Source organism: Archocentrus centrarchus, chromosome 18 (assembly GCF_007364275.1).
Source record: "Archocentrus centrarchus isolate MPI-CPG fArcCen1 chromosome 18, fArcCen1, whole genome shotgun sequence".
Lineage (NCBI taxonomy): Eukaryota > Metazoa > Chordata > Actinopteri > Cichliformes > Cichlidae > Archocentrus > Archocentrus centrarchus.
Genome location: NC_044363.1, coordinates 3,460,968 through 3,487,278, shown reverse-complemented (window position 1 = coordinate 3,487,278; position 26,311 = coordinate 3,460,968). Strand labels below are relative to the sequence as shown.

At 41.2% G+C, this 26,311-nt stretch overlaps 1 protein-coding gene across 2 annotated transcripts; it reads left to right on the top strand.

Moving 5' to 3' along the window:
* The first annotated feature begins 708 nt into the window (after nt 1-708).
* On the top strand, nt 709-24,864 carry LOC115796681 (GRB2-associated-binding protein 1-like). Of its 2 annotated transcripts, XM_030753044.1 has the most exons (14): nt 709-1,295; nt 10,330-10,458; nt 11,699-11,864; nt 12,787-12,976; nt 14,960-15,615; nt 17,217-17,299; nt 17,451-17,560; nt 18,972-19,097; nt 19,176-19,261; nt 19,580-19,654; nt 21,500-21,596; nt 22,137-22,266; nt 22,533-22,667; nt 22,964-24,864. In XM_030753044.1, exons 1-14 carry the CDS (start codon nt 1,221-1,223, stop codon nt 23,147-23,149), a joined length of 2,244 nt encoding a protein of 747 aa, XP_030608904.1. In that variant the 5' UTR covers nt 709-1,220; the 3' UTR covers nt 23,150-24,864. The 2 variants fall into 2 exon arrangements, with proteins under 2 accessions (XP_030608904.1, XP_030608903.1); XM_030753043.1 differs by having other exon boundaries at nt 18,972-19,261.
* The last annotated feature ends 1,447 nt before the right edge of the window (nt 24,865-26,311 follow it).

Below are 26,311 nucleotides of genomic sequence, written 5' to 3'. Positions count from 1 at the left end.
AAAAATAATTTTGTTGCTATTTTCATTATTACAAGGTAATAAATATTGTTATTAACAATTATTAATCATGACACAGTCTTACACAAGGACACAGGCAGAATGTGAGCAGGAGTTGTCTGTGCAGAAAGTCCATCTACCGTGTACCCAGTGTGAGACTTTCAGCACTGGAGGGTGCTATAGCCTCCCTTTTAAAACTAAAATATACAGTATATATCTTCAATTTTGAGCGCACCGAAACTCTGCAAACTGACTGAGGGTTAAGCCTAAACCCTTAACTACTTTTAACCCCCGTTCACGCAAGATTTCTCTCACCTTGATGAACATAAATCTGTGTCAAAACAATTAATGTGTGTTTTTTTTTTTCTTGTTTTGTTTAAGACATTTTTCCTTTTGTGGATATCAAAGGTCTGCTCTGTTATTGTAGACCTTTACTCCTGTTTAATACATTTAGAAACTGATTTACTCATCAGTTTTCCAACTTATCTTCATGCCATATTCACTTTATTTGAGAGTAAACATCTTTTCCCCTGAACATTTTCCCCCCAAAAAACAGCATGCATATCCACAGGGGGAGTTTCCTGTTACACAGAGCAGGAGGAGAATGGGAGGAGTGAGGAGGAGGAGGAGGGAAAAGTGGGAGGAGAGGAGAGAAGGAATGCTGGAGCTGAGGCATTGTGTTCAGTTATCACACAACCACAAAGAGAGAGAGAGAGTGAGAAGGAGGGAGGGAAGAGTGACTGCTGGGAAGTTGAAACCTTCTCGAAAGGAGGTGTGACTCAGGCGTCGACGGGTGAACAGAAGCTCTTCCATGTGTGGATAGAAAGTGCTCAACTGATTTATTACAGCAAGATTTCAAGAGAGAGCCTGACTGGAAATCTTAACTTATAAAAAGTCTGACTGACAAATGGAAGCCTGACCCGCACGTATCCAGCTCAACGGAGTGGACTTCAGATCGATGTGATGCTTGGTGCTTGGATGCCTTGTTTATTGATTTAAAGCCAGATCAGCTGATTTCAAATCTGACTGGAAGCCTGACTGATCAGTTTTAACGAAACAGAAGACTTAGTGAAATGGTTTAACTGATGTGACACTTGTCTGGAAATTTACGCTAATCACCTAAATGTTTACCTGTTTGGAATCCTGATCAACTGAGGTACATCTGATTGGTTGATTGATAATTAAGAAGCACTGTTGGAGTCCTGTCTTTTGCCTGCATCAGGATGAGCGGAGCAGGGGACGTGGTGTGTGAAGGGTGGCTGCGAAAGTCGCCACCAGAGAAAAAGCTGAGGCGCTATGTGAGTACTTTGTTTTAATTTGAGCACAAAACAAAGCATACGAAATATGTATATCAAAGGTATATACCTCAGCTTTGTGATGTTCAGTGTAGATTTTTGGCAGGTGAAGTAGCCTAAATCTGTTTAAAGATTTTTCAACAGGAGTATCACCACCGAAGTACTACTCTCTGTTCATGGGTGCTCTTCTCCGTAACTTTTAATTAACTTTAAAGATTAGTCTCAGGTTCATCAGTGTTTACATAATGAGTCATTTCCGACAGTAACACAGTCATGATTATAAAACAATAAAAAAAAGCTTTTATCACAACACATCTGTCATCTAGACAGAAACCAGCTCTACCATTCTGTTTGATTTTAGACCATAACATTATAAAATATAGAGAATATTATTTGCACTGCTGCCTGGTTATTAAGGTTGGGTCCATTGTGTACCCAACCTTACACATTATGACAGCTGGCCACGGCTCGTTTACCACCATGACTTTGAACTTGATTTGCAGTTAAGAAAACAGGTGAATGGATAGATATTTATAAAAAAAACTCATAAGATCTGTTCAGAATACAGCTAGCACAGAAGTTGACAACATAAAATGCTAGCACATATGCTATATATATGTGTGTGTGTGTGTGTGTGTGTGTGTGTGTGTGTGTGTGTGTGTGTGTGTGTGTGTGTGTGTGTGTGTGTGTGTGTGTGTGTGTGTGTGTGTGTGTAAAATAAAAAATCCCAGCTGTGTGTGGTCTTTTGTCCTCCAAGCTCGGGTCCTCTACCAGAGGCCTGGGAGCTTGAGGGTCCTGCGCAGTATCGTAGCTGTTCCCAGGACTGTGTTCTTCTGGACAGAGATCTATGATTTTGTTCCAGGAATCTGCTGGAGCCACTCTCCCTGTTTGGGGGCCACTCCCCCGAGTGTTCCGATTACCACAGGGACCACTGTTACCTTCATCTTCCAGCTCTTCTCTGAGCCCTTGGTATTTGTCAAGCTTCTCGCGTTCTTTCTTCTTGATGTTGCCATCTCTTGGTTTTGCTATGTCTATCACTACGACTTTCTTTCTCTGTTTGTTCACCACTACGATGTCCGGTTGGTTAGCCATCACAAATTGGTCTGTCTGTAATTGGAAGTCCCACAGGATCTTAGCTCTGTTATTTTAGACCACCCTTGTGGGCGTATCTCGTGACTTCCAGGTCATACTCGGCACAGATGTTCCTGTATACTATGCCAGCCACTTGGTTATGGCATTCTATGTACACCCTGCCTGCTAGCATCTTGCACCCTGCTGTTATGTGCTGGATTGTCTCAGGGGCATCTCTGCATAGCCTGCACCTGGGGTCTTACCTGGTGTGATAGACTCCAGCCTTGATCGATCTTGTGCTTATAGCTTGTTCCTGTGCTGCCATGATTAGGACCTCTGTGCTGTCTGTCAGTCCAGCTTTGTCAAGCCATTGGTAGGATTTTTCTATGTCAGCCACTTCTTCTATCTGCCGGTGGTACATGCCATGCAGAGGCCTGTCCTTCCATGATGGTTCCTGTTCTTTGTCCTCTTCTTTCTCAGGTTTCTGCTGCCTGAGGTACACACTAATCACATGATCCTTTGTGGTCATCTTCCTGATGTATTCATGGATCTTTGTTGTTTCATCTAGGATAGTGGTTCTAAAACTCACTAGTCCTCAGCCTCCTTCCTTTGGCTTAGCGTACAGTCTCAGGGTGCTGGATGTGGGGTGAAACCCTCCATGCATGGCCAAGATATCAGTGGCTTCTATGTCCTCCTTTGGCCAGCTTATTATCCCAGCAGGGTATCTGACAACTGCCAGGGCGTAGGTGTTGATTGCCCAGATCGTGTTCTTCCCATTCAGCTGACTCTTTGGGACTTGCCTTACTTGCCTGTGGAATTCCAAGGTACTTGTAGCTGTCCTCAATGTTGCCTTCTAGTTTGTGCAATTCCCTCAGTTCTGACTACCTTCACTCTCTTTGTTACCATCCGACTGCACTCCTCCAGTCCAAATGACATGTCATTGCTGTAGATCCATGTGGTGTGGATCAGTGAATCAGTGTCTCGATCACTCCTGACATACAGCTTGATGTCATCCATGTAGAGGAGGTGGCTGATGTTTGCTCCATTTTGTAGTCGGTATCCGTAACCAGTCTTGTTGATGATCTGGTTGAGGGTGTTCAGGCCTATGCAGAACAGTAGTGGGGACAGAGCATCTCCTTGGTAAATCCTGCACTTGATGGTGACTTGTACGTTTGGCTTGAAGTTGTTGTTCTCCACATTCCCATTGAGGTCTTGTTGAAGGCTCTTGATCTTGCATAGTTCTAGGAATTCCAGAAACCATGTGTGCGGCATCGGGTCATAGGCTTTCTTGTAGTCAATCCAGGCGGTGCACAGGTTGGTCAGTCTAATCCTACAGTCTCAAGTCACTGCTATATCTACCAGTAGCTGGTGTTTTGCTCCCCTGGTATCTCTGCTAAATCTGGCAGAGATACCAGAGATAAATATTTCAAGAGATAAATATCTGGAAATCAATCAAATATCTTGAAATCAATCAACAAGGCAACTAGGCTGATATAACAGTTTATCATCAATTGTAATTGTAATGCTCATTCTCATTACAAACTTTGTTAACTTAAAGATACTAAAAAAAAACTACAACTTTACTTCTGAACTGATAAATATGTGAAACGAATAACTTGAATAAGTATTAAGAAATCTGCAACTTCTTTATCATTTGTACACGTGCTTTTATTTAAGAAATTAATCTTGAATAACAGAGTTATGGTTTTTGTCAAAAGGAACAACTGTTTCTAACTAGTTAGGCCACAAAAATGTTAATGGAATTTAGCATTACTCAAATCCAAAACCTGACAGCCTGGCTCTGTGCCTGGAAGGAATACCAGAGACTTGGACCAGTTTAGTTTTTTCCTGTATTCTCTTCCAGTGTGTAGAATAGGTTTAAAGATGGATGGAGACATTCAGGAACAAATCAAATTCACAAATCAGTACAGGGTTTTTTTTGTCCAGTGGCACCATGGGAGCTGCTTTCCTGTAAAGAAGCAGCTTAGGCAGTTAAGCACACATGCACATGCCACATATTTGGCATGCTTTACCAGTGAGTTGACCTAATCTCATCTCTCCTTTCCATGTTTTCCCTTGATATTTCATTCTTTCCATTTCTAAACAAACAAGTGTTTCATGTACTCTGTCTGTTTCTCTTTCATTCTTGCACTCTCTTCCTCTTCTACTGTCATATGCTGTCCTTTCTCTCTGTGTGTGTGTGTGTGCATGTGCACATAGAAAGTGAAGGAAAAAAAAAAAACATAATAGGAAGTGAAGCTGCCTTTACTACCAACATCTGCTTTGCTGCCCTGAACAAGCTGAACTTTTTCCAAATCTGAAACATCAGCCTATTTTGTGAGAATGTCAGCTTACTAATGAAATAGCTGAAACAAAGCAGGCGCGTTAAAAGTGCAGTTAAACTATGCCAGGAGTAATTAGGAGGACTTTACTTTAAATCTTCTGAGCTTACATCAGTAAACTCATCCTAGCAGGGAATGTTTTTAAGCGGGAACAACCAGATTCCAAAGAAACTGGAGTGCTGGAGTTGCACTTTCTTACTGCTCAGTTTAGAAATGAAGAAGGCCATACTGATCAGCGGAAGGAGACTCATAACAGAAGAAGAGCTGGAGGAAAAGTGAAAAGGATGAAACAGAAGCTGGAGCAGAGAGGCGAGACGGCAAGAAAAAGAAAGTTTCTCCAGACAGAGAGAGGCCATTGTTGAGTCTGTGTGTATGTATTCAGTCATGATGGCGTATACAACCAAAAGTGTATGTAGACACGCTGCCCGGCCAGCTGTGACTCTACTATCAACACACTAACACACACAGTCCCCTATAATGGCAGCAGCAGACTGTGTGTGTGTGTTCATGTATGGTGGATAAAGTTCATGGAGTGTACTTCATCACACACTCCCTGCTCTGTTGAAAGCTGTGTGTGTGTGTTATGTAATAAACTAATCACACTCAGCTGTGCCTGACTGGAAGAGGGGGGCCTCCCTGAAGATTTAGAAGATTTGGAAGTGCGTGCGCACACACACACACACACACACACACACACACACACACACATTGGAAACAAACCAGGGATAATGATGAGGTAAATTCTGAAACCTTGAGTACAATAACAAATGTCTTGTACACACACACACACACACACACACACACACACACACACACACACACACACACACACACACACACACACACCCAGAAGGTCAAACACAGTTGAAGAAAATGTTGGATCTGCAGAGGCCCTCTGTTGCATATTGCAGTTTGGATACTTCAAAAATCCTGTTTTCCATCAGAGCAATGATGCACCACACACCAGCTGAAAACCTAACCTCGGAAAAGTTGTTAGAACAGCTCCAATTTTATGCATCTCACCATCACACCTAACACCGCTCAAAAGCATTTGCAGAGGTGAACATTACTTTACCACATTCTCTGAAATATGTAGCATTTACAGAGCTTGATAGGATAATAGGATACAATAATCTCTCTAAAATGCTGGCCTGAAAGGCTCTTGGATTTGCCATTTATTCCACTCCATTTTGCATCCGATTGAGCTCTGCTGACGTGTTACAGGATATTAGAAGATATGTTTGAGTCAACCATGTTGGTCACTGACGTTTCAGCTCGAGAGCCATGGAGCTATTCATGAGTTCTCAGTTTTTCAAGTTGGAAAATTTCTAACCTGTGACTTGAATGGAATACAGCATCACTACACACACACAAAAAAGGAATTCTGGTTCACTCTAACGTGGGTCCTACACCTAACATTTGTTCAGTGCATGAAACTGGTGGCTGAGCATGGGCAAAGGAAGAATCACTTTCTTTAAAGCTGTGAGACAGAGTTTTGACCTTGGCTGAGGATGTGCTCTTCAGTGCAGTTCCAGTTTCTTGTTTCCTGGCTGTTTCTACTGGTAATATTGAGATCTGGAAATGATGTGGCTGGCAAGCACCACTAAAAAGAAATCGCAAACAATGAAAAGACCAACAATTTAGTTGTACTTATTTGGATTAGAAAGCAAATGTAAGCAGGAAAATTATCACCAAATTATCATGGTTAAACTTTTATCTCTTATAAAGTTTTAACTGTTTCGCAACACAGAGCCCGGAGCGCCAAGGAGCATCTGAGGAAATGCTGGACACTTAACACACTAAATTTGGTACTGGTCAGGTGTCATTATTAATACTGAGGAGGGGGGGAAACAAACAAACAAACCCCCCAAACATATAAAACAGACAAACAAAACAAAAAGAAAAGAACATAAATCAATATTTACATCCCGGAGTTCCACTACGGACGCTACTCTTTCACTTCTGTAATACCAAATAATCTTATTTTTCTATTTTATTCCATAAGTTTACATCTTGAAAGTACCTGTTCATCCAAAAATCAAATTCAGTTATTTTCTGAAGCGATTTGTCTACATCTGCCAAACAAAAGAAGCAGCATCGCTGCAGCTTATAAGGGGACAGGGTGTGAAAGGGACACCACCAATGTTTACATCCTGTTACACATATCAAAAGCAAGGACCTCTATTAATGGGTCCACATACACTTCCTTCTGCACAATCATGGAGTTCGAGGGTGTAGTTCAGTGGAAAGAAAACAGTTCCCACATGAAACTGCTCACAATAAGTTTTGCAAATATATTTTTTGGGGAACTGAGTCATTTGTGGTGAGAGATGCTGCTGATGTTTTTACATGTAATTTAGTTCTATTATTTAAAAAAAAACAGCAGACAGGCTCCTTTTCTTATCCGCTATCCAGACAGCTTCAAAACTGGGCAACTGACACCAATCTATATGGATAAATAAGAGCACAGACCAAAGAGGGGAAACATGCAGATTTGACTCCATTTGAAGCCTCTAAAATCTACTGAATAAAGCAATCTAAGAAGGAAACACCTGAACAGGAGCCCTGATCCCGCACTGCTATTACTGACTTGATATGATTGATAATGACGAGCATTAATCGTCTTATCTTTTGTCTCGGTTGCAGTTAAAACTATTTTAGAGATAAGTAAGTGAACTGAAACTGTTTGTATGAAAGCTTTGTATGGAATGAGAATGAGAAGATTAGGGATTACAGTTCAGTATACGAGGAACTGAACAGCAGGAATATTGTTATTCGGGTCTGGTGTTAATTTTGGCTTGGAGACAGGATGGAGGAAGTGTTATTTTGGATCCATTGTGCCCTCTTCCTGCTGAGGTCAAAGGTCAAAAGGAGGAAACAAAACGAAAGGAGAGGATGGGAAAACTGTTAAAGGAAAAGAGGTTATCTTTATTACTTTAGGTGGCCATAAGGCTGTTGCATGGGGAGTTGTGAATGATGGCGAGGAAATACACAGTGCAGAATGAACATAAGCAGCAAACAACAGATCAAAGTTCATGCTGGAAATGTCTCAGAATAAATGCAGTTGCTCCTCTACAGATTACATGTGAAACCCTAAAGTGTAGGCTTGCAAACCTGGAACAAACAACAATCATGGTTTGATAGTGTATCTGAATTGTTCTGACCGCTGTCTTGGTGATGATACCACAACTTTAGATTCAAATAAAGAAAATATGAAATGTGAGATAGAGGAAAAATGTGTAATTTTTGCCTAAAAATTTTCCATCAAATTGGCAACTAAGATGATGATGAGTGGAAAATACAAACTGTGAAATCAGCGTTTGTGCAAGTAACTCCTGTGAGCTAAGAGCAGAGGCTTCAGACTGATCTTAATACTTTGTCTCAGTTTTTTCTCCTTAATGTCGGCTTTGTGTGGTGACAGTGACAACAGATATCCCTAATATGATCATCTCAAGTGCGTAACAGAGGCTGTGAGTGGTAGAAAAACCACCCACCTGCTGTTCAAACTTTCTGTTTGTGATGGGCAGCCAATCAGAAGAAAGTTGGCATTAAGATAATAAGAATGGATTTGAACTTTGAATCATGGAAAAATGAGGTTTTAGAAATGAGCATAATAGATTTCCTTTATCGAAGAAGAAAAATGATCGTAAGTAGCTTTTTGTAAAACCTCACAGTGACAGGGAAACAATCTGTGCTGTGGACTGAAAGCAGGTGTAATGATGACGTCGCAGACTGCCGCTGCATGAAAGGCATCATGTGTTGCAAATCACAGTTGAGCTTGGCCAGAAGTTGCAAGAACAAAAAAAAATTGCAATACAAGAATAACATGTCTGGAAATGCAGCGAAACATTTCCGGCCACATCAAATTTTTTATTTCATACCTGCTTCTGACTCTCAAAAAAGGAAAAGATATGCACAAGAGTGACCTTTTGTGAGTTACATCAAGAGCATGACATCCCTCAGTCTCAACTTGTCACATGCTTTGTGTCACCTTTAACCCCAATGGATAAACACAACTTTTCAATGTGCAGTACCGGTAAATGTTGTGAAGGGTCGTATTTTCACCCAAACCTACACAACGTAGTTTTTTGTGGCTAAAGTGCAAACAAGTGCAAATCAAACTACCAGTTGGCAAGTCCTAACAAAGCAGAACAAAGACTCAAAAAGGTCTCAAACCACAGGCGAGCAGCCTGTTGGCGTCTCCTACCTTCAAAAAAAAAAGGACCATTACGTCTGGACAGCCAATACTGATGGTGCGTCAAGGCACTAATGCCAAAGGGAACCTTGTGTTCACCTCTGTGATGCCAGCAGCATCTGAGAAAAAAAAGCAGTATTTGACACCCTTTTGCATGCCAAGTTATAAAAGAAATACTTTATAATGTGATCACCTTTGTATCCCTTTGCTTTACTAAATGTGGTTGCTCCATTATAACTTATTTGAGCAGTAGCCTGGGTTATAAAGCACCTGAAATGATTTTGCACACCATGCTGGCGATGGATTCATTCTGCTGCAACTTGTTCCTGTTGCTTTAATTAGAACAAGACAAAGAATATTTTCATACTGGCTGCTACCACCCTGCTGCTTTTGTCTCACCAGCAGCCTGAAGACCAAGATCATCAAACAGATCGAGGGAGACGGGGCATAAACACACACTCATACTGCCATCTCCTGCCGGCATTTCCTGTTCAGCTATTTCCTTTTCCTGTCTGTGTCTGAAGAAAAAAAGAGGGGTGAAATACACTCTGCTTTTATTTGCTGTGCACTTTGATGGGACACATACAAACCCACCCTCTGAGGCTCAGGCCTGAGGAGTCCAGGTTATTTTTGTTGAGCGAGGATCACAAAGGATGGATTTAGCTTGTTGGGCTGGTGCGCGTACACACACACAAACATAGGACACAAACACACACATACTGTATTTAAACAAAAGCCCAAATCTTAGCCCTGTGTTTTAAATCACCTTTGCTCACATGCTATAAGAAAAATCTCAGGTTCCCTTAAACTGAAAAACTGAGATCTGTATGTGGACTTGTGCATCCACGTGTCCGCATGCTGTTATTACACTGAAATCCTTATTTTTGCTCTGCTTCACACCTTTAAAAACATCATGACTTCTCATTCACACTCTGCCTACACACTAATGCCAAAAACACACACACACATACACACACTGGTTGTGAGTCATGTATGAAGTATGAGATGTCTTCCTGTGGCTCACTTGTGGGAGATGGACCCGACCCATAATGCCCAACACATAATGGCAGAAACCGGAGGCGAGTGTCAAACATTTAGCAGTTTGGTACACGTGGATCTGTGCGTGAGATGATTAGTTAATGTTCAAATTCACTGGAGTGTAAAACTTAGGTCATGGGAGGAAGACACCAGCATTAACTTTAAAGACTGCCTGTAGGGGGAGAGAGACAGAAAGCATGATATAATCAGTAAGCTATTCAGGAGGAGCACCGAACTTCAAAGTCCAAAGTAAAAGTCTCAAAAAGATCTCAGCAGTTGACACTCGGGGATTGAGCTCCTGCATTTTGTGCTGAGGGGAGCCGACATTATCCCTGTTTTTACACAGCCATAAAAAAACTTTTCAGTAGTAACTGTAATTTTCTTTCTCCAGGCCTGGAAGAGGCGCTGGTTTGTTCTGCGAAGTGGTCGGCTGAGTGGAGAACCAGACATCCTGCAGTACTACAAGAACCCGCAGTCCCGCCGGCCGATCAGAACCATCAACCTGAATCTGTGCGAACAGGTAAGCGGACAGACACAACTGTCCAACGTGATGTTCTATTTATGTTCATAAATCTTTTTTCTTTATAAATATCTTATTCACAAAATAAAGAGAGAGTACGGTAACACTGCTTTTGTAACTCGACTGCGCTGCTGTTGGTAATGCAGTCAAGTGCAGCTCTGTATATGAGGCGCTATCAAAAATGTTCCATAATTTTGTCCATGAAAAAAAAAAAAAAAAAAAACTCCACCAGAGAGCTGCAACTTTTAGTTGACTCCCTGGAAGCCTTGTTCAGTGCACACTGGATCTGCTACACACTGTCAAAATGGCAACACTTTAATATAAATTTCTTTTTCGGTTTAAAAGAAAAGGTTGCAGAGAATAATTAAGGTAGTTATCGACTGAAGGTTGTCGTGGTTGGACAAAAACATTCTGCATGCCAGCATAAAATGCTATGGAATGTATTTAAGGTTTCTGCTAAATGACCTTCCTTAGTCACCTCAGGACATTGCAGTAAAAAAAAAAACAAGTGTCTTCTAAGAAGCAATCCAATCATAGTGTGTTTCTATGGATCACTTTTGTCACCGCACAAAGAAATGACCAAATTTAAATTACGTATGATTTTAACTTTTTGAGAGACCCTGAACAACTTTCTGATCACATATCAGTAACACTGTAAGTCCTTGAAAAGGTTTTACCTTAAAGGCTTCAATTTCTGTACTTAATACCACGTGCGAAATATACATCCATATATGTATATTTAGGGCAGCACGGTGGCATAGTGGTTAGCACTGCTGCCCCACAGTTGGGTTCGATTCCACCTTGGCCCAGGCCTCTCCCTCTCTCTGTGTGGAGTTTGCATGTTCTCCCCGTGCTTGTGTGGGTTTCCTCCGAGCACTCCGGTTTCCTCCCACATTCCAAAGACATGCACTTACTGGGGTTAGGTTAATTGGCTACTCTAAATTGCCCATAGATGTGAATGTGAGTGTGAAAGGTTGTTTGTCCCTCTGTGTTAGCCCTGCAACAGGCTGGCGACCTGTTCAGGGTGTACCCTGCCTCTTGCCCTGTGACAGCCTGGGATAGGCTTCAGCCTCGCCGCGACCCTGAACAGGATGAGCGGAAGAGAATAGATGGATGGATATGTTTATTTATTTATTTATTTTTGTTGCATATGGTATTTTTCAAGCAAAATCTATCAGAAGGAGTGCTTGCTTGTCACTTGTATGTGCCACTTCACCCCCTGAATCCACCTCTCCCGCAGGTGGACGCTGGCCTTTCTTTCACAAAGAAGGAGCTCGAGAGCAGCTTTGTTTTTGACCTCAGGACAGAGGAGAGGATCTGGTACTTGGTGGCCGAGTCTGAAGAGGACATGAACCGCTGGGTGACATCCATCTGCCTGCTCTGTGGCTTCAACCCGACTGATGACAGTATGCCAGAGACCCAGTTATTAGACAAATGAGAAATACTTCATGTACCTTGCTTGTTTTGCATTTGAAGTAGATAGATGTGCGCCTGTGTGGGCTGTGGTTGAGTCAGTGTGAAAAGCTGTAGGAGGAGAGAACATGCATAAAGAAAAATGGACAAATATGCCTTCAGGATTGTGCATGTCAGTGATTCAGATGTGAACAGGAAAATACATTGAAACAATATAAATATTATGATATTGTTATGTATAACAGCTTTGCCTTGTTCATTTAAACTTTTGGTTTACACCTGAAATTAGTCCTTTAATTTAAACAGGGTCATATATTCTACTAATAGGCAGATATGGACATTTCCTCAGCAGATTTATATTTAAAAGAAATTAGACATAACCAATAAAATCCAACAAATCTGGTATCAAATTAATTAATTTCCTTGACAAATTTGTGTCCATATATTTACCTTAAATTCCAATCACATCAAAGGTCATTTTTATTTAATATAAATAAATCTCTGTAGGATCAAACTTCTAACGGAACAAAAGAGAGCAAATATAAAATGTAAAGGCTTGCACATACAGTAAGTGACCACTTCAGCAGAAATATTGACAAATGTAATCTAATCAAACAGAGTAATTGCAAAATCAACTTTTGCATCATTTATTCTAACCATACTGCACCACACTGCAGTTTATTGAGGTTTTTCCAAAGCTTTGGCCACATAATTACCGACATTAATGTCAGCAGATTAGCAGCAGTTTGGTATAATGCACTTCAGTACAACAGTAACAGACCACTGGTAAATAAACTGCAAAATTATTGTAGTGGTGTACCTAATAAACTGGCATGCCAGGTTTGGGCTCTTGGAACAGATCGTTTACAGTTTTTAATTTCTGAATGATTTGTTTTATTTATTTTAATTTTACAGTTCCAGAAAGACCTCTTGTCTCCTCCTCCACTTCGACAACATCCATGACCCCAGTCAGTGGCACCACCACCTCTACGATGACAGGGTCAGTCCCGCCACCGTATCACCCAGTGAGTCTTCAACACCTGGAGCCCGACGGGAACTCAGAGGAGGATTACCTGTGGTTATCACAATGCCAGAGTCACATCAGGTAAGACAGACATGCAATAAGACCAAAAAAACTGCAAGTTGTTGACATGCTAAAGCTCAGTTTCACAGATTAGTCTTTTCCCGTGGATCCATGTCTGGAAAACTGGCCAGATTAGAATAGATAAAGTTACAACATCAACAATTAACCCTGAAAAGGACAAGCGGAAGAAAAAATGGATGGATGGACGGAAGTTACAATCTCGACTATCTTTTATTTTTTTTAAAGTTTGCCAACAACTTGGTAATGGTTAACTGGTGAATTCTTCTGTGAAGAGACTTTACTTCTCTTTTCAAGGTTCGTTTTTAAATCTTGTGGGAGGAGTTTTTTTCTGAAGACTTAAATTTGCTTGTTGTGATGATGACTGTATCCAACATGTAGTAGATGGGAAAGGAAAAATTCAAGTACGGAACATGTAGAACAAACCGTACACTAAAATATAAAATATAGATGTTGGTTTTTCAAACCAGACGTCTTGAGTGCATGGGGGGCCACTGCCCATTGAACGACATGTCAATAACTGAGTGAAGCAGAGGTGAAACGTCTTCAAGAAACAAAAAGAAGTCCAGTCGCCTTTTTCAAGCTCCAGAGACTACTATGACCTGGATGACTGAGAATCTACACAGACACGAAGCATATCATCCTTTATCATCCTTCTCTACACCAATGAGGACCATAATTTACAAGCTGAAGATCATATTGTATTCAGTATCACTTGAAACTAGCGATCGAGACAGTAAAGTCAGCAAGAAAGGGTTTACTGAGGACCACAGCTCAAGTGTGCTTGGGGCCAAAAGCCTTTTTGCAATAAGAGTCGCCCCCTCCTGGCCACTAAAAAGAATGCAGGAAATGGTTAGCTTATGCTAGCAACAATCTGTAATAAAACTACTGTCAAGTATCTTTCTATCATTAGGTAACTTTGAAAGTGTACGACTGAGTTCCTAACTTGCTATGTACTCAACAATACTCATTACTTTATGTAACGGAGCAGAACAGTGTAGCCAACATCTCAGTTAAAAAAAGTAGCTATTAGCAATCCTAAAAGTCATTAGAAGTCGCTATATGATGTCATTTGTAGTTCCAGTCGAGGCTGTTGGATGAAGAAATAGTGAGTACTCTAGGCCACTGTGGGTTAATCGGAGGCCTGAGTGCTTTGTCTCCGAAAGTCTCCAATAAAAAAATAACAATAAAAGTTGTTACATTTGTTGCTAGTTGCTTTTTTGAAAAAAAGTTGCTAGAGTTGTCTGAAAGCTTGCGAAATATAATGACAAGACTGCTTCAAACCTCAAACCTCAAACACATAAAAAACTTGAACTTGAACTCTTTTCTGTAGAAAAGAGTTCAAGTGCCAAAATGTGTCTTGAAGCTCCATCAAAACTAACACAAACACATAAAAAACAGAATTATAGAAGACACCCTGTCAGTCATGTGATCTTTCTTTAACATATCCAGTTAGTTTATATTTTATTTGTTTTATTGTTAAAAACTGAATCCTAAAAATGCATCAGTCTTTTCCACTCTGGCTCCAGTTCCACCCCAGTTCAAACTAAAGAGGACCAGCTGAAGTTAAATCTACTAAACTACCAGAGTTACGGGTTCAGACATGTTGACTCTTTGGAAGGGGATTGAAGGTTTATCTTGGATCACACCCACGGAAAAGGTTGACTTCACAAAACTTCATGGGACAGTTCCTCAGAACAGCACAATAAAACCCATTTTCCTCCTCAGTCGGAAAATTTTTGATCTTTCCAGATCATTTATTTGCAGTTTGTTGGGATTTGAGGAAAAAGCCTTGAATGGACTATGATGGGAAAGTTCAACAGCAACTTATTTTTTCTAAACATAATATAAAGAAGACCCTGCTGTGTTATTCAGCACTATTGACCAAACTACACCCACACACTATGTACCGTCATTAAGAATAAAGAAAAAACTCTTTATATTTGAGTGAACTGTCTCTTATTTTATCTCTCTTTTGTTTTTCAGGCCTCCTTTAGGTTCCTCCACATCTCTTGAAACCGATTACAACGACAACCTCTACCCTGCTCCTTCTGCCACATCCTCCTCCTCTTCTACTTCCTCCTCTCCTTCCCTCCTTCCCAACAGCCTCCCAAATCCATCCTCCTCTTCTTCTTCCTCCTCTGGCTTTAGAGCGGTACCTTGGACGAGCCCTCTCAGCCAGTCTCTCGATGCCAGCATGACCCCTGACTCCCAGAAACGAGCCGGTAAACCCCGCTGTCACCCCTCGCCTCATCCCAGAAAACACTCCTTAGATTTCCACCTTCGGCCTGTAGCAATACCTCTCAGCGATAACATGCACTCCAATGTGCATCCAAGCAGGCGCTCATCCGCCACCAGTGGTTACCAGATCCCCCGTCCAGCTACCACCCTACAACCGCCTCCCCCTCGCCGCCCATCTTCTACCCCCAGTGTGGAATCCCTAACCCAAGCAGAGCTTCACGCTTCCACCGCAACTCCTCCTCCACGCCCACCGAAACCTCCTGCAGCCCAAGGAGAAAGCTCAAAACCTGCCGCACTCCCCCGGACTGCCTCAGAGCCAGAGAGGAGGGATGACTGTGCGGATGGAGGAGGACATCTGCCGAGGAGCAACACTGTCACTACACCAGGACGGATGCAAACAAGTAAGGAGACAATACTGTCCTGACACTAATAATTTAAACAAATAATCTAGATTTTCATGCCAAATATCACATTTCATTCATTTCAGTTTTATTTTTCACACATTTAAAAAAATCTAACTTAAGAAGTTCATTAGGGAGCCTCTGAGGTGCCAGTAGATGTATTCAGTTACTAATCTCTGCAACAGATACCTGATTATGAATATGCAGAATCTGTAAAGAATAGACAGGGAGATGATTTTGTCTGAGTGTTTGTAGCCACTGACCAATCATGTTTTAGCAGGTGCTGATTGCATGCAGGTAACTAATCTTTGTTACCTGCATGCAACGAGAGATTGCATGTGCTAAAATGCAATCATGAAACTGCTGGGTGTCATGTGAACACTTGTTTTCTTAAATTGGTCTGCAGTCATATGTTGTATTATAAAACACCTTTGGGATGAATTAGAGCAGAGACTGTGAGCCAGGACTTCTCGTCCAACATCAGTGTCTGACCTCACAAATGTGCTTCTGGAAGAATGGTCAAAAAATCCCATAAACACTCCTAAACCTTGTGGAAAGCCTTCCCAGAAGAGCTGGAGCTAATATAGTTGTAAAGGGTGGGCCGACATCATGTTAAACCCTCTGGACTAAGAATGGGAGGTCACTCAAGTTCATGTGTGCGTGAAACCAGACGAGTGAATCCCTTTGGCGATATAGCGTATATTGTATATGCATTCTTTTCACATAGCAGTCTTTTTATGTGGATATTAATTTCTCTTCTAATAAACTAACCCATAATAGTTTTATTGTCTGTCCTTAATGTAATCATCAAAGCCTCAGATTTGAAATAACTATACAAAAGGTGCAAACTGCCAGAGCTGCTCACACAAGAACACCTTTAGGTACCAGCTGTGGGTACTCAGTAATATTCTATCATAGACAAATTCACACACATAAATACTGTAGTCAGTTCAATGCTAAATATTTTAAGGAAGCTGGAATCACTGTTTGCCATCAGATTTTTAAACACCCGAGGGGAGATTACGCAGCACTAAGAGGCTTTGTTGTGCAGACCTAGCAGTTCTGAGGGATTATAGTCTTACAGCTGGAACTGTTTGTGCAATAATTTGATTGTCTTTAGTTTCATTAATAAGACATGAACTTTGCCCAACAACAACACAAGGAGATTTCTTTTGTTTGTTGCTTTTTCTTTCTTTCTAAGTCACGTCTCTACTTTCAGTATCCAGTTCCATTATGGAGACACAGCTGCTCACGAGTATATCTGAGATAGATGTCTCTACGGTCATGCAGGCTCAGACTTGATGTTTCGTGCACTTTGCTTGTGCCACCATCTTAGAATACCCTCCCTGCCTATTCACTCTGAGATCTGGTCAAACCCATTGTACAAATAGTGTTTGTGTGAGGTGAACGCATGACAGCAGAAATCTAAAAATAGTAAAAATGCATGTAAGTTGTTGGCAGTTTAATGGAAGGGCTTTGCCAAAAGTTTAGTGCAATCACTTACACATCTGTAGACATAAAAACAAAACCAGGTTTGGCTATTATCATCCCATCGAGGACTGAGCTCCTCACAGATTTTGTCTCTATACCTTCTGTTTCAGGCGGCGAGTCTTTTTACATTCCTCGGTCTTTGTCTGAAAGAGCAAGCATGTTTGAGTTCAGCGAGAGCTTCAACAGTTATTTTGTAAGTTGAAACCTCTGAAGCATCGGGAATGAAATAAACTAAATGCTACTTTTCAACAGTTGTTTTATGTTTGATCTCTCTGTGTTTTCACATGTATTTCTTTATCTTTTTAAAGTGAAAATCACTTGCAGCCTTCATCTTTCTCTCTTAGTTTAATAAAGGCATGGTCCCTCTGGGTAGTGTTTGTTCTGAAGATGATGATGTGGATGAAAATTACGTTCCCATGAGCGCTGCCACCACTGAGCCACCGGTTGCACCCAGGTCTGTAAGAATTAAGAAATGCAAAATAAAGATAGCTGTCTTGCCCCTCAGGTCATCCTCTGTCTGTTTTAGCTCCTATCTCTTTAAAGTACCCCTCTCTGAACGCCTGCTTTCTTCATATTGGCTGGCCCTTGCCTGCCCTCACAAACAGACTCAACACAGAGGCGGCTTCGCCTGACATGACCATATAAAGAAATCCATCATCCTGACATCAGTTTAGCACGACAGTAGCGAGAAACTGGACAGTGAATTATATTTATTTTTTACTTATAGACCTCAAAGGAATTGCTTTTCCCATCCATCAGTTTTCTTCCGCTTATCTCATTCAGGGATGAAGTAGGGCTGGAGCCTATCGCAACTGTCATAGGGCGAGAGACGGGGTACAGCCTGGACAGGTCACCAGTCTGTTGCAGGGACAACACAGAGAGACGCACAACTCTCATTCACACTCACATTTACACCTACACCCAATTTGGAGTTGTCATTTAACCTAAAATGCATGTCTTTGGACTGTGGGAGGAAGCTGGAGTACCAGCAGAGATCCAACAGGCACAGGAAGAACATGGGAACGCCACACAGAAAGGCCTTAGTCGGCCACTGGATTCAAACCCAGGTGGAACCAACCGGCCCAACACGTTTAATTACTGTTTTTATACTATATTGCTACAATACTTTCAGCCGCTCCCTTGCCACAGGGGGTTTCCACTGGAGGAATTTCTGCATGTTTGATTTGGCAGAGTTTTAGGCCGGATTCTCTCCCTGATGCAACCCTAAAGGAGATTCTCCAGCTGGAGAAAAACGGCTTTTTTACCCCTGCTTTAAATTTCGTTATTGTAGAGAGTTTTAAACCTTCCAAAACATAATTAAAGCTATCAACAGATGGTGGAAAAAAAAAAAAATGCTGGTATGACGGTATGTCCAAAGCATCTTTATAATACATTGAGAAGATATCAAATGAGGATAAACTAGAGTCAGGCTGTACTTTCATGTAATATCAGTTTGTACTCCCACATGGCCCAGTGAGTCAATGTAACCTCTATTTAACGAGGCAAGTCATAATGAGTACGTTTATAATTACAAAAACAAACAAAGCCTCTTGAGCAAATTAGGGGACAGGCTAAAAAGAAGGTCAAAGGTTAAACAGCAGCACGCACCTGAAAAAAACCCACACCCACTCATAAAATTCTGCCCCCTGGTGGTGGTTTAAATTTTGTTGAAAATTTGCAGAGGGTTGTTACAAAAAGCACTTTTAATCTTTGCACTGAAACACAATCAAACATCAACTGAGATCTAAAAGACCAAAGCAATGCTATTTGTTTAGATTTCCTTTAAGCTCTGTCAGGAAACAGAGAACATTCAGGAGAGTCAAGTCATCTGAATTTAATTCATACTTCTGTTATGTTTGTTCCAGAGTGCCTCCACCCTCAGATCCTTCTGCCCAGCTCCAAGATGGCAACTACGTCCCCATGACCCCCCTGCCATCTTTGTTGCCCACTCACCCCACCACTGCCTCGAGTGACATGGCATCTCTCGGGAGGCAAGTGCCTCCACCTGCACACATGGGTTTCCGTAACTCCCCGCTGACCCCCGTTGCTCCTCTCACTCCACCGCTCAGGAGGAGCACCGTGAACGCTGCCGCTGGAGGCGAACGAGAAGCCATGCCCCCTCCGATCCACCGCAACCTGAAACCACAGTGGAGAGGTTAGCGGGAACTTGGTGGGAAATGAGGTTTCATGTTAGCTGTAGCAGAGCCTCAACAGGGGAAAAAAATATCTTTACATTAAATTAGATATGTAGCTTTTTTGCTTCTGGTTTTTATTAGTTATTGAAGTTTCAAGAGTTTTAGTGAGTAATTAGTAAAATTCATCTAAACTTTGTTGCAATCATCTCTCAGAGGAATCAGACTAAATACTAAAAGCCAGATTCTCTCTGTTCATAGTAAACATTCACACTGATTTGAGTTGCTGCTGTCGCACAGGGTGGTTAATGCCATCTCTTTGGTGGCGTTTGTCTCTGCAGGGGTTTGTGTCAATCAGCCTGTGGAAAGAAATGACAGCCAGACTGCTGCTGCGGAGCCCACAAATAAAGCAAGAGGTAACACAGATTAAAAGCAGCACTTACAGCTTTTTAGTCTTTTCTTGAGATTTAATTCAACGTAAGGTGATGAAATAATGTGGCTGAATGCTTCAGAAAACAAAACAAATCATTTTGCAAAATACTAAAAGTTGTAGAGGTGAAATATTGACTCATAACTAGCTGGAAATAAACATTTTGTCCAGTTTTGTCCGTCCACTGAAGCCTCAGCTAACAGTCTAGCAGAGGTGGAGAAGGAAAAGGAAGTGTGCTAAACAATTAATAAAAAGTCCTGATTTTAAAACCATAAGCCGGCTCCCAGTGCACACATCCAGAGATGGTCTAATTCAAATGTTCTCACTAATGCAAACACCTAAACCGGTTTGTGTGGGTGAGGCTGTTGCCTTGGTTTAGGTTTTCAAGAGGCACTACACAAGACACCTACTTACTGAGTGTGAATTCGCCAGACATTTGCATGTGTTATTCTCACGTAAGTGAAATCAAACCTCGCAGACACGGCCTGAACAGGCGGCTTAACGGCTGTTAAAGGCTGAAGGCAAAGCTCAGAACTGCAGCGCATGTGTGAAAACGCTTAAACACAGATGACCAAAGTCACCTTGTAAACTGAGCAAAGAAGAACTCAATGAAAAATGTAAAACCCTGTTTCAGTTCCTTCTTTTGAAGCGTTTAAGGCAGCAGAGCCATGGAAAATGAAAGTTTAACACCATAAATGATTAATTCGATTATTTAAAAGGAAAATATATGAGGCTGAACCATCGTTTTGGAAGCAAAAAGTTACAGTTACAGTTAACCTACTAAAAAAAAAAAAAGTTAAACTTGGTTTCCACACATTTTGTCCACAACAATTCATTATTTTTTTATGTAAAATATTCATCTTCAGAGTGGCAGCTTTTAATTATTGCCATCAGCTGTGCAGACCAGTTAAAACTGAACCAGCCGGTAAATAAAACTCCGTGTTGTGTTGTGAAAGGGGTTTTCCATCAGAGCTTACTACGCACTTCATGATTCCTCTTTCTGCTTCTCCTCAGGTTGTCTCGTTCTGTAAAACTTTTTTTTTTTTGTTTTTTGCGCAGAAAAAAAATCTGCTTTCTTTTCTTTGTTTGTGGTATCAAGACAAGACAGCCACTGCTACAGTGAAGCGGTTTTAAAGCAGTTAAATTCTGATGCGAGACTGTTTCTGTTCCTCTCTGCCCCTGAAGCAGCTGGACGTTCCTCCCCGATGTTTCTCTCCTTCAACCTTTTTATTTAGTTTGAATTATTTACCTGTTCCCACTTTGCTCAATGGGCCTGCAGTGCGAGAGCACGACAGGCGCGCTCAAACATGCAGCGACAAATACGAGACGCAAAGTTTCACATTAAATATTAAAAAGTTCACAGTCAGGAAACCATTTCTGGACATCCAAAAAAAAAAAAACAACAAAAAAACAGAAAAACAACACCTGATCTTAGATTTTTGATTCAGGTGTCTGAAAATTTCTGCTTGCTGACTAAATATGACCAGATTTCAAGTTACTTCTGAGTTCAGATACATCACTCAAAATTGTAACTTACAGATGCCGAAATAAAATAAATAAAATGAGTGCAAATTAATGTCTCACAGACAGCCGTGAACATGTGGCTGAGATGTGGCCCACACCTGCAGTTCTCATGTTTTTGTGGTCAAAACGTTTCATTACCGCTTTACAACAACTCCGGTGGCCATGAGGTTGATTTTTTTCAGCTTCTGTGGTAAATATTTAATATTTTGTCTCATGAATGCATGAAGCTCCAGCCAGTAACTCTTTTTAATTTTGCTTATAAGTAAAATAAGTAAAAATGACCTTTCTTCTCTCTTCCGTCTCCCAGTAAAACCAGCTCCTCTGGTCATCTCCACAGTGCAGCAGGACTGGCAGGAAGTCCCGCCCCCCGTGCGCTCACCTGTCACCCGGACCTTCACCCGGGGGTACGTTTGTTTGTGTGTGCAATTTTACTGCTGTGTCAACAAACAGCTGCAAGAACACTTAAATATTTACTATTAGGAGGAGTGGTGGCCTAGAGGAGAAGCAGGTTTGTCACTTAGAGAATCCAGGTTCGAATCCTTGGACTGGCATCACTGTGGGCCCTTGTGCAAGGCCCTCATCCCCCCCAGGTTGCTCCTTGGGCAGCTTTCTAGCTGCCCCCTGCTCCACATGGTGTGCTACATACAGCATTTATGAAGGGTTAAAGGCAGAGACTGAATTTCACTGCATGTATGTGACCATGTTGTTGATGTTTCTTCTATCTGGAACACTGGGGGGGGGGGGGGTGAGTTGTGTTGCACTCTGCTCCCACCCTGTGGTACAAACTGGATACTACAAGTAATTGACGTCAACGAAAAGAGCCTGGAGTAGAGTCAGTCAAGATGAGGAAGAGCAGAAACCACAAAGTAAAACCAGTTTTGCTTAAAACCTTTAACATTCATCATGAACTTTATTTTGTGTGTGTGTGTGTGTGTGTTTATCAGATCTTCCTGTCATCGGACAGTCAGGCCGAGCTCTGCTCACAGCTCCTCACCATCCTCCGATTCTGATGACCCAGATGATAACTATGTCGCAATGATGACCTCCGGCCTCAGTTTCAGTGCTGGCGAGCAGGTAAAACACATATTTCCTTTCTAACTTCCCCCTGCTTTGCTCCTTTTTGTTCACAGTGTTTTTGCTGTCCTTGTTTTCTTTTCCTCGTCATTCTTCTCATCACACTTCCTTGCCTCCTGGTTTACCTTTTCTCATTTATTAACCTGAAAATATTCTTTCAAACATTTACTTGTGATGAAGAAGATCTTTCCTAGTACCTCCATCCTTTTTCACATCATACATATCATATCTCCCTTATTAAAAACTACAGATGTTTCTGTTTACAGTCCCTGAGACTTATGATGCACCGGGCTTCAGAGGGCGGAGTCAGCAGCCCTTTGCTACGACGAGCCAGAGGTGACAAACAGGTGGAGTACCTGGACCTTGACCTCCACACTGGACAATCAACACCAACAAGACAGGTAAAGCATCCCTGTCGTTCCCTCTGATAAAATGTCTCAAATTAAATTAAAACGTTCTCTTTTTTTTCTTTTACTTTTATACTCTTTATTGTGCACCTTAATATTTATAATTTCCCCTATAATTTGTCAACAGAGATAGAAATAATAAATTTTGTCTGCTCACTAGAGGGCGCCAATGCACCAATATTTCTTTCCATTATATCTCATGCACACAGATTTTTCTTTTCTTTTCTTTTCTTTCCAGAAAAAAATAGAAATAAACAAATATATAAACATATTTACTTCTGTGTAAACAGAAACGCAGCACTGGTGAAGGTGTAGCTGGCGGTGGCGAGCGCGCCGGAGAGGGTGAGGAGCATGCACGAGGCCAGCGCACACGTGTGGACTACGCAGTGGTGGACCCCAAAAGGACCAAGGCCCTGAGGAACACACGAGAAGCACGGCATGCTGGGAGGATGTCTACAGAGAAGAATAAATTATGAAAAAGGCACAACCACACACAACAATGCTTCCTAACCTGGAAAAGAGTGAATAGGACTAAAATCCACCCAATAGATGGACCACAAGACCGACTATGTTTCAATCTTAGGATCATTAATATTTACATCCTAAAACTGTTTGGCTGATCTCTTAAACTGAGCTTAGAGCACAGAGAAACTCGGCCTACAATCCTGGGATATCAGCTCAAATCCAACTTTTGAGTATCTTATAGGGCACATATTTAAGCTGCTGCACAGCTACAAGCCACTTTGCAAGAGATTCCACTTTTCATGCTGTGTCTGACTTCATCGATGTAAAATCTGTTGTGATAGGTGCCGTTCTGTTCTCCACTGAGGGGCTCACCGCTGATGGGAAGAATCTTTTTGTTGTAATTAAAGTGGTCCTGCCTTTGGGGATCATTTTAAAGTACAGATTCATTTCTAAAAAATATTTCTGGATGATGCACATAATGTCGGACCGTCAAAATGTTACAACCAGGTGGCTTTAAAGTCTTTTTTAATTAGACTGTGGACACTAAAAGGAGCAGAATATAATTGGGGAGGAAAAAGAGAGGAAAAAAGCTTTCCAGGTAAAGGTACTTCTTAGTTAAAATGTCTTTTTTTTTAACCTCTCCTGAAAAAATGCCCATGTGTAGCTTACCTCTGTTCTTCAGGGCCATGAAGAATATATTAAAGGTGACATTTTGACTAAAAGAGTGCTTTGGATTAGACAGCTTTTCTCTCTTTGGCATATTTTGCACTCTAACTTATATCAGGCTTTAAATAAACAGTAAGTTACTTTGGATTTTATTTTGTGTGTGCGTGTGGACATTAGACAGGGATGAGCTGTTGGTGTTGATGCCTTGTTGCAGCCAGTCATACAAAGTTGAACAGAAATATCAGAGACTACAGAATAATAAGTTATCATATAAAATTTAGAGGAGTTAAAAGTAACACTCAAAATCTGCACTTCCTGTCTTTGATTTCCACAATTACAACCATGAACTGGAAATTTCTCTTCTGCTATTAAACCTCTAAATTCCCAGAAATAAAGGATATGACCCAATTGCTCTTTATGGCTGTTGTTAGCCAAAATCTCCAATATATTCTCAAACAGGCTCATCAGTGACAGTTTATCAACTCTTAGAAAAAAATATTTAATGACCATGTTTGGTATGAAGAACCTGGCATTTTGAAGTATCTCCATGAAAGGATAATGATTCGACAGACTGTTTCTCCTTTCACAAAGGGAAGTTGGCATTTCAGGAAATCCCAGTTTTCTAGACTGGAAAACACGGCACGCTTTGAATAGAAGACAAAGTAATGTCACTGATGCTACATCAGCAAAAAGTAAGATCGCCTTATACTAATATTCAAATCAGGTGACATTATTTCTTTCTCCTGAGCATTTGTTGCCTCTGAATAATAAGAAGTGCCCCAAAGCCACAACAGCACACAACACACAACGCATGCAACAAAAAGAAAAAAAAAAAGAATCTGTGCATCTTAATTTAACAACAAGCATCAGTTAGATCTGCTCCTCTGAGGCGGTGATAAAGGTGGTGGAGTGCGGAGAGAAACAGATTTCCTTATGACTAACAAACAATACCTGCCCGCTGTGTTCATCATCCTGACGTGAATGATGCATATCTGTAAACATGATGGATGTAATCTGTTAATGCTGAGTCATGTGATAACAGTAAGAATGCAATAAACACTATTCATCACTGTCAGGCCTTCTGGTGTGTTTTTTTTGTTTTTTTCTCCATTTACAAATAACACAAAATAGATGTCAGTTCAAAAGGCAAACCAGTGCTGTCGACAATCAGCAGAAACTAAAGACTCACTTTATCAAGATGCAAGTGGTTCAGGTGCAAAACACAAAGACTGGACACACAGGAAAAACCAGGGGGTTCACAGTCAGCTGTAACCACTGCAGCTGCAATGTTAGCATATTGGCCATATTCATGATGACCTTTTGGAGTCATACACTGGAATAAAAGCCCTAAAATACTATCCGAGGTATGATACCTCTGCATCCGTCACAGATACAGACAATATCCCAACAAATGCGAACAGGATCTTGTCGGATACGTTTTTTTAGATTTCTAAACGGACAAGATTTGACCCTGAAAAATCCAAACTCTGAATGAATATCCTTTACATATCCAGATAATATCCGGATAACAGATCAGATCATCCTGTATTCTCTCTGGAAACATTACAGATATGTGACAGATCCATAAATTTGGATCTTCCACGGATCATTCCGGATCTTTCCAGATACAGGCCCTTTTTTGTCCAGTGATAAGTGACCATATTTGAATGAGAGGGTGGAGTGTCACTAGCATGCTGCACCCATCAACTATATGGCTTCATCTGACACAAACTTAGCCGACACTAGACAATACTAGGATTTCAGTCACTAAAGCTTTTGGATGTTCTCTACCATGCGGTAAGCCATACAGATGTTAGCCAATTCCAGTACAAAAACACTGCTGACAGATCCAGTTCAGTGATGTGAGCACTTCCTCTCACTTCCTCTCTAATCACTGAGAGCAGCCCCACTGGTAGTCATTAGGACTGATCCAAAGATCAGTACTAATAGGCAAATTTGGGTGTGAGCCTTGAAGGGGCTGCCTCTAAACCATCACACGGTGGCTAAAATCAACCATCCAGGCAGCTGAGCCACTTCCAAGGCAGAAAGCCCAAGAAAGTCCCGTCTGAAGAGAGTTAAGCATGCAAAACAGACCAGAAACTCCACAGCTAATAAAGAATTCCCCTTTAGGCCCATCTTTCTTTCACTTTTAGTCTGGCTGTGGTGGTGTCATTAACCGGCTTCCCATTTATTTTTACTGCACCTTTACACAAACTGATGACACTATCCAGAAATGCTGACAGTGAGTTCCTTTTTAAGAAAAAGAATTACAGAAATCTGCTATTTATGTATGAATCTGGTGACTTTACGGTTTTCCAAGATGTTTTATGTTTGTGTATTCTTGTAATACTCTTATTTGCTCATTTACTGTGGAACAACAGTGTGAGTAGAAAATACATTCCACCTGGGAACAGATAAAGTCACTACGGGACTCTGTGTGGTATTTGCATAGCAACACACAATAATAACACACAGTGTAGCAGGTGCAGTTGTCAAGGGTGGAGTGT

Excerpts from the sequence above, each read along its gene's own strand:
- LOC115796681 (XM_030753043.1), top strand. The coding sequence starts at position 1,221 with ATGAGCGGAGCAGGGGACGTGGTGTGTGAAGGGTGGCTGCGAAAGTCG. Across the intron at positions 1,296-10,329 it reads AGAAAAAGCTGAGGCGCTAT|GCCTGGAAGAGGCGCTGGTT; the intron begins GTGAGTACTTTG and ends TTCTTTCTCCAG. Across the intron at positions 10,459-11,698 it reads ACCTGAATCTGTGCGAACAG|GTGGACGCTGGCCTTTCTTT; the intron begins GTAAGCGGACAG and ends CCTCTCCCGCAG.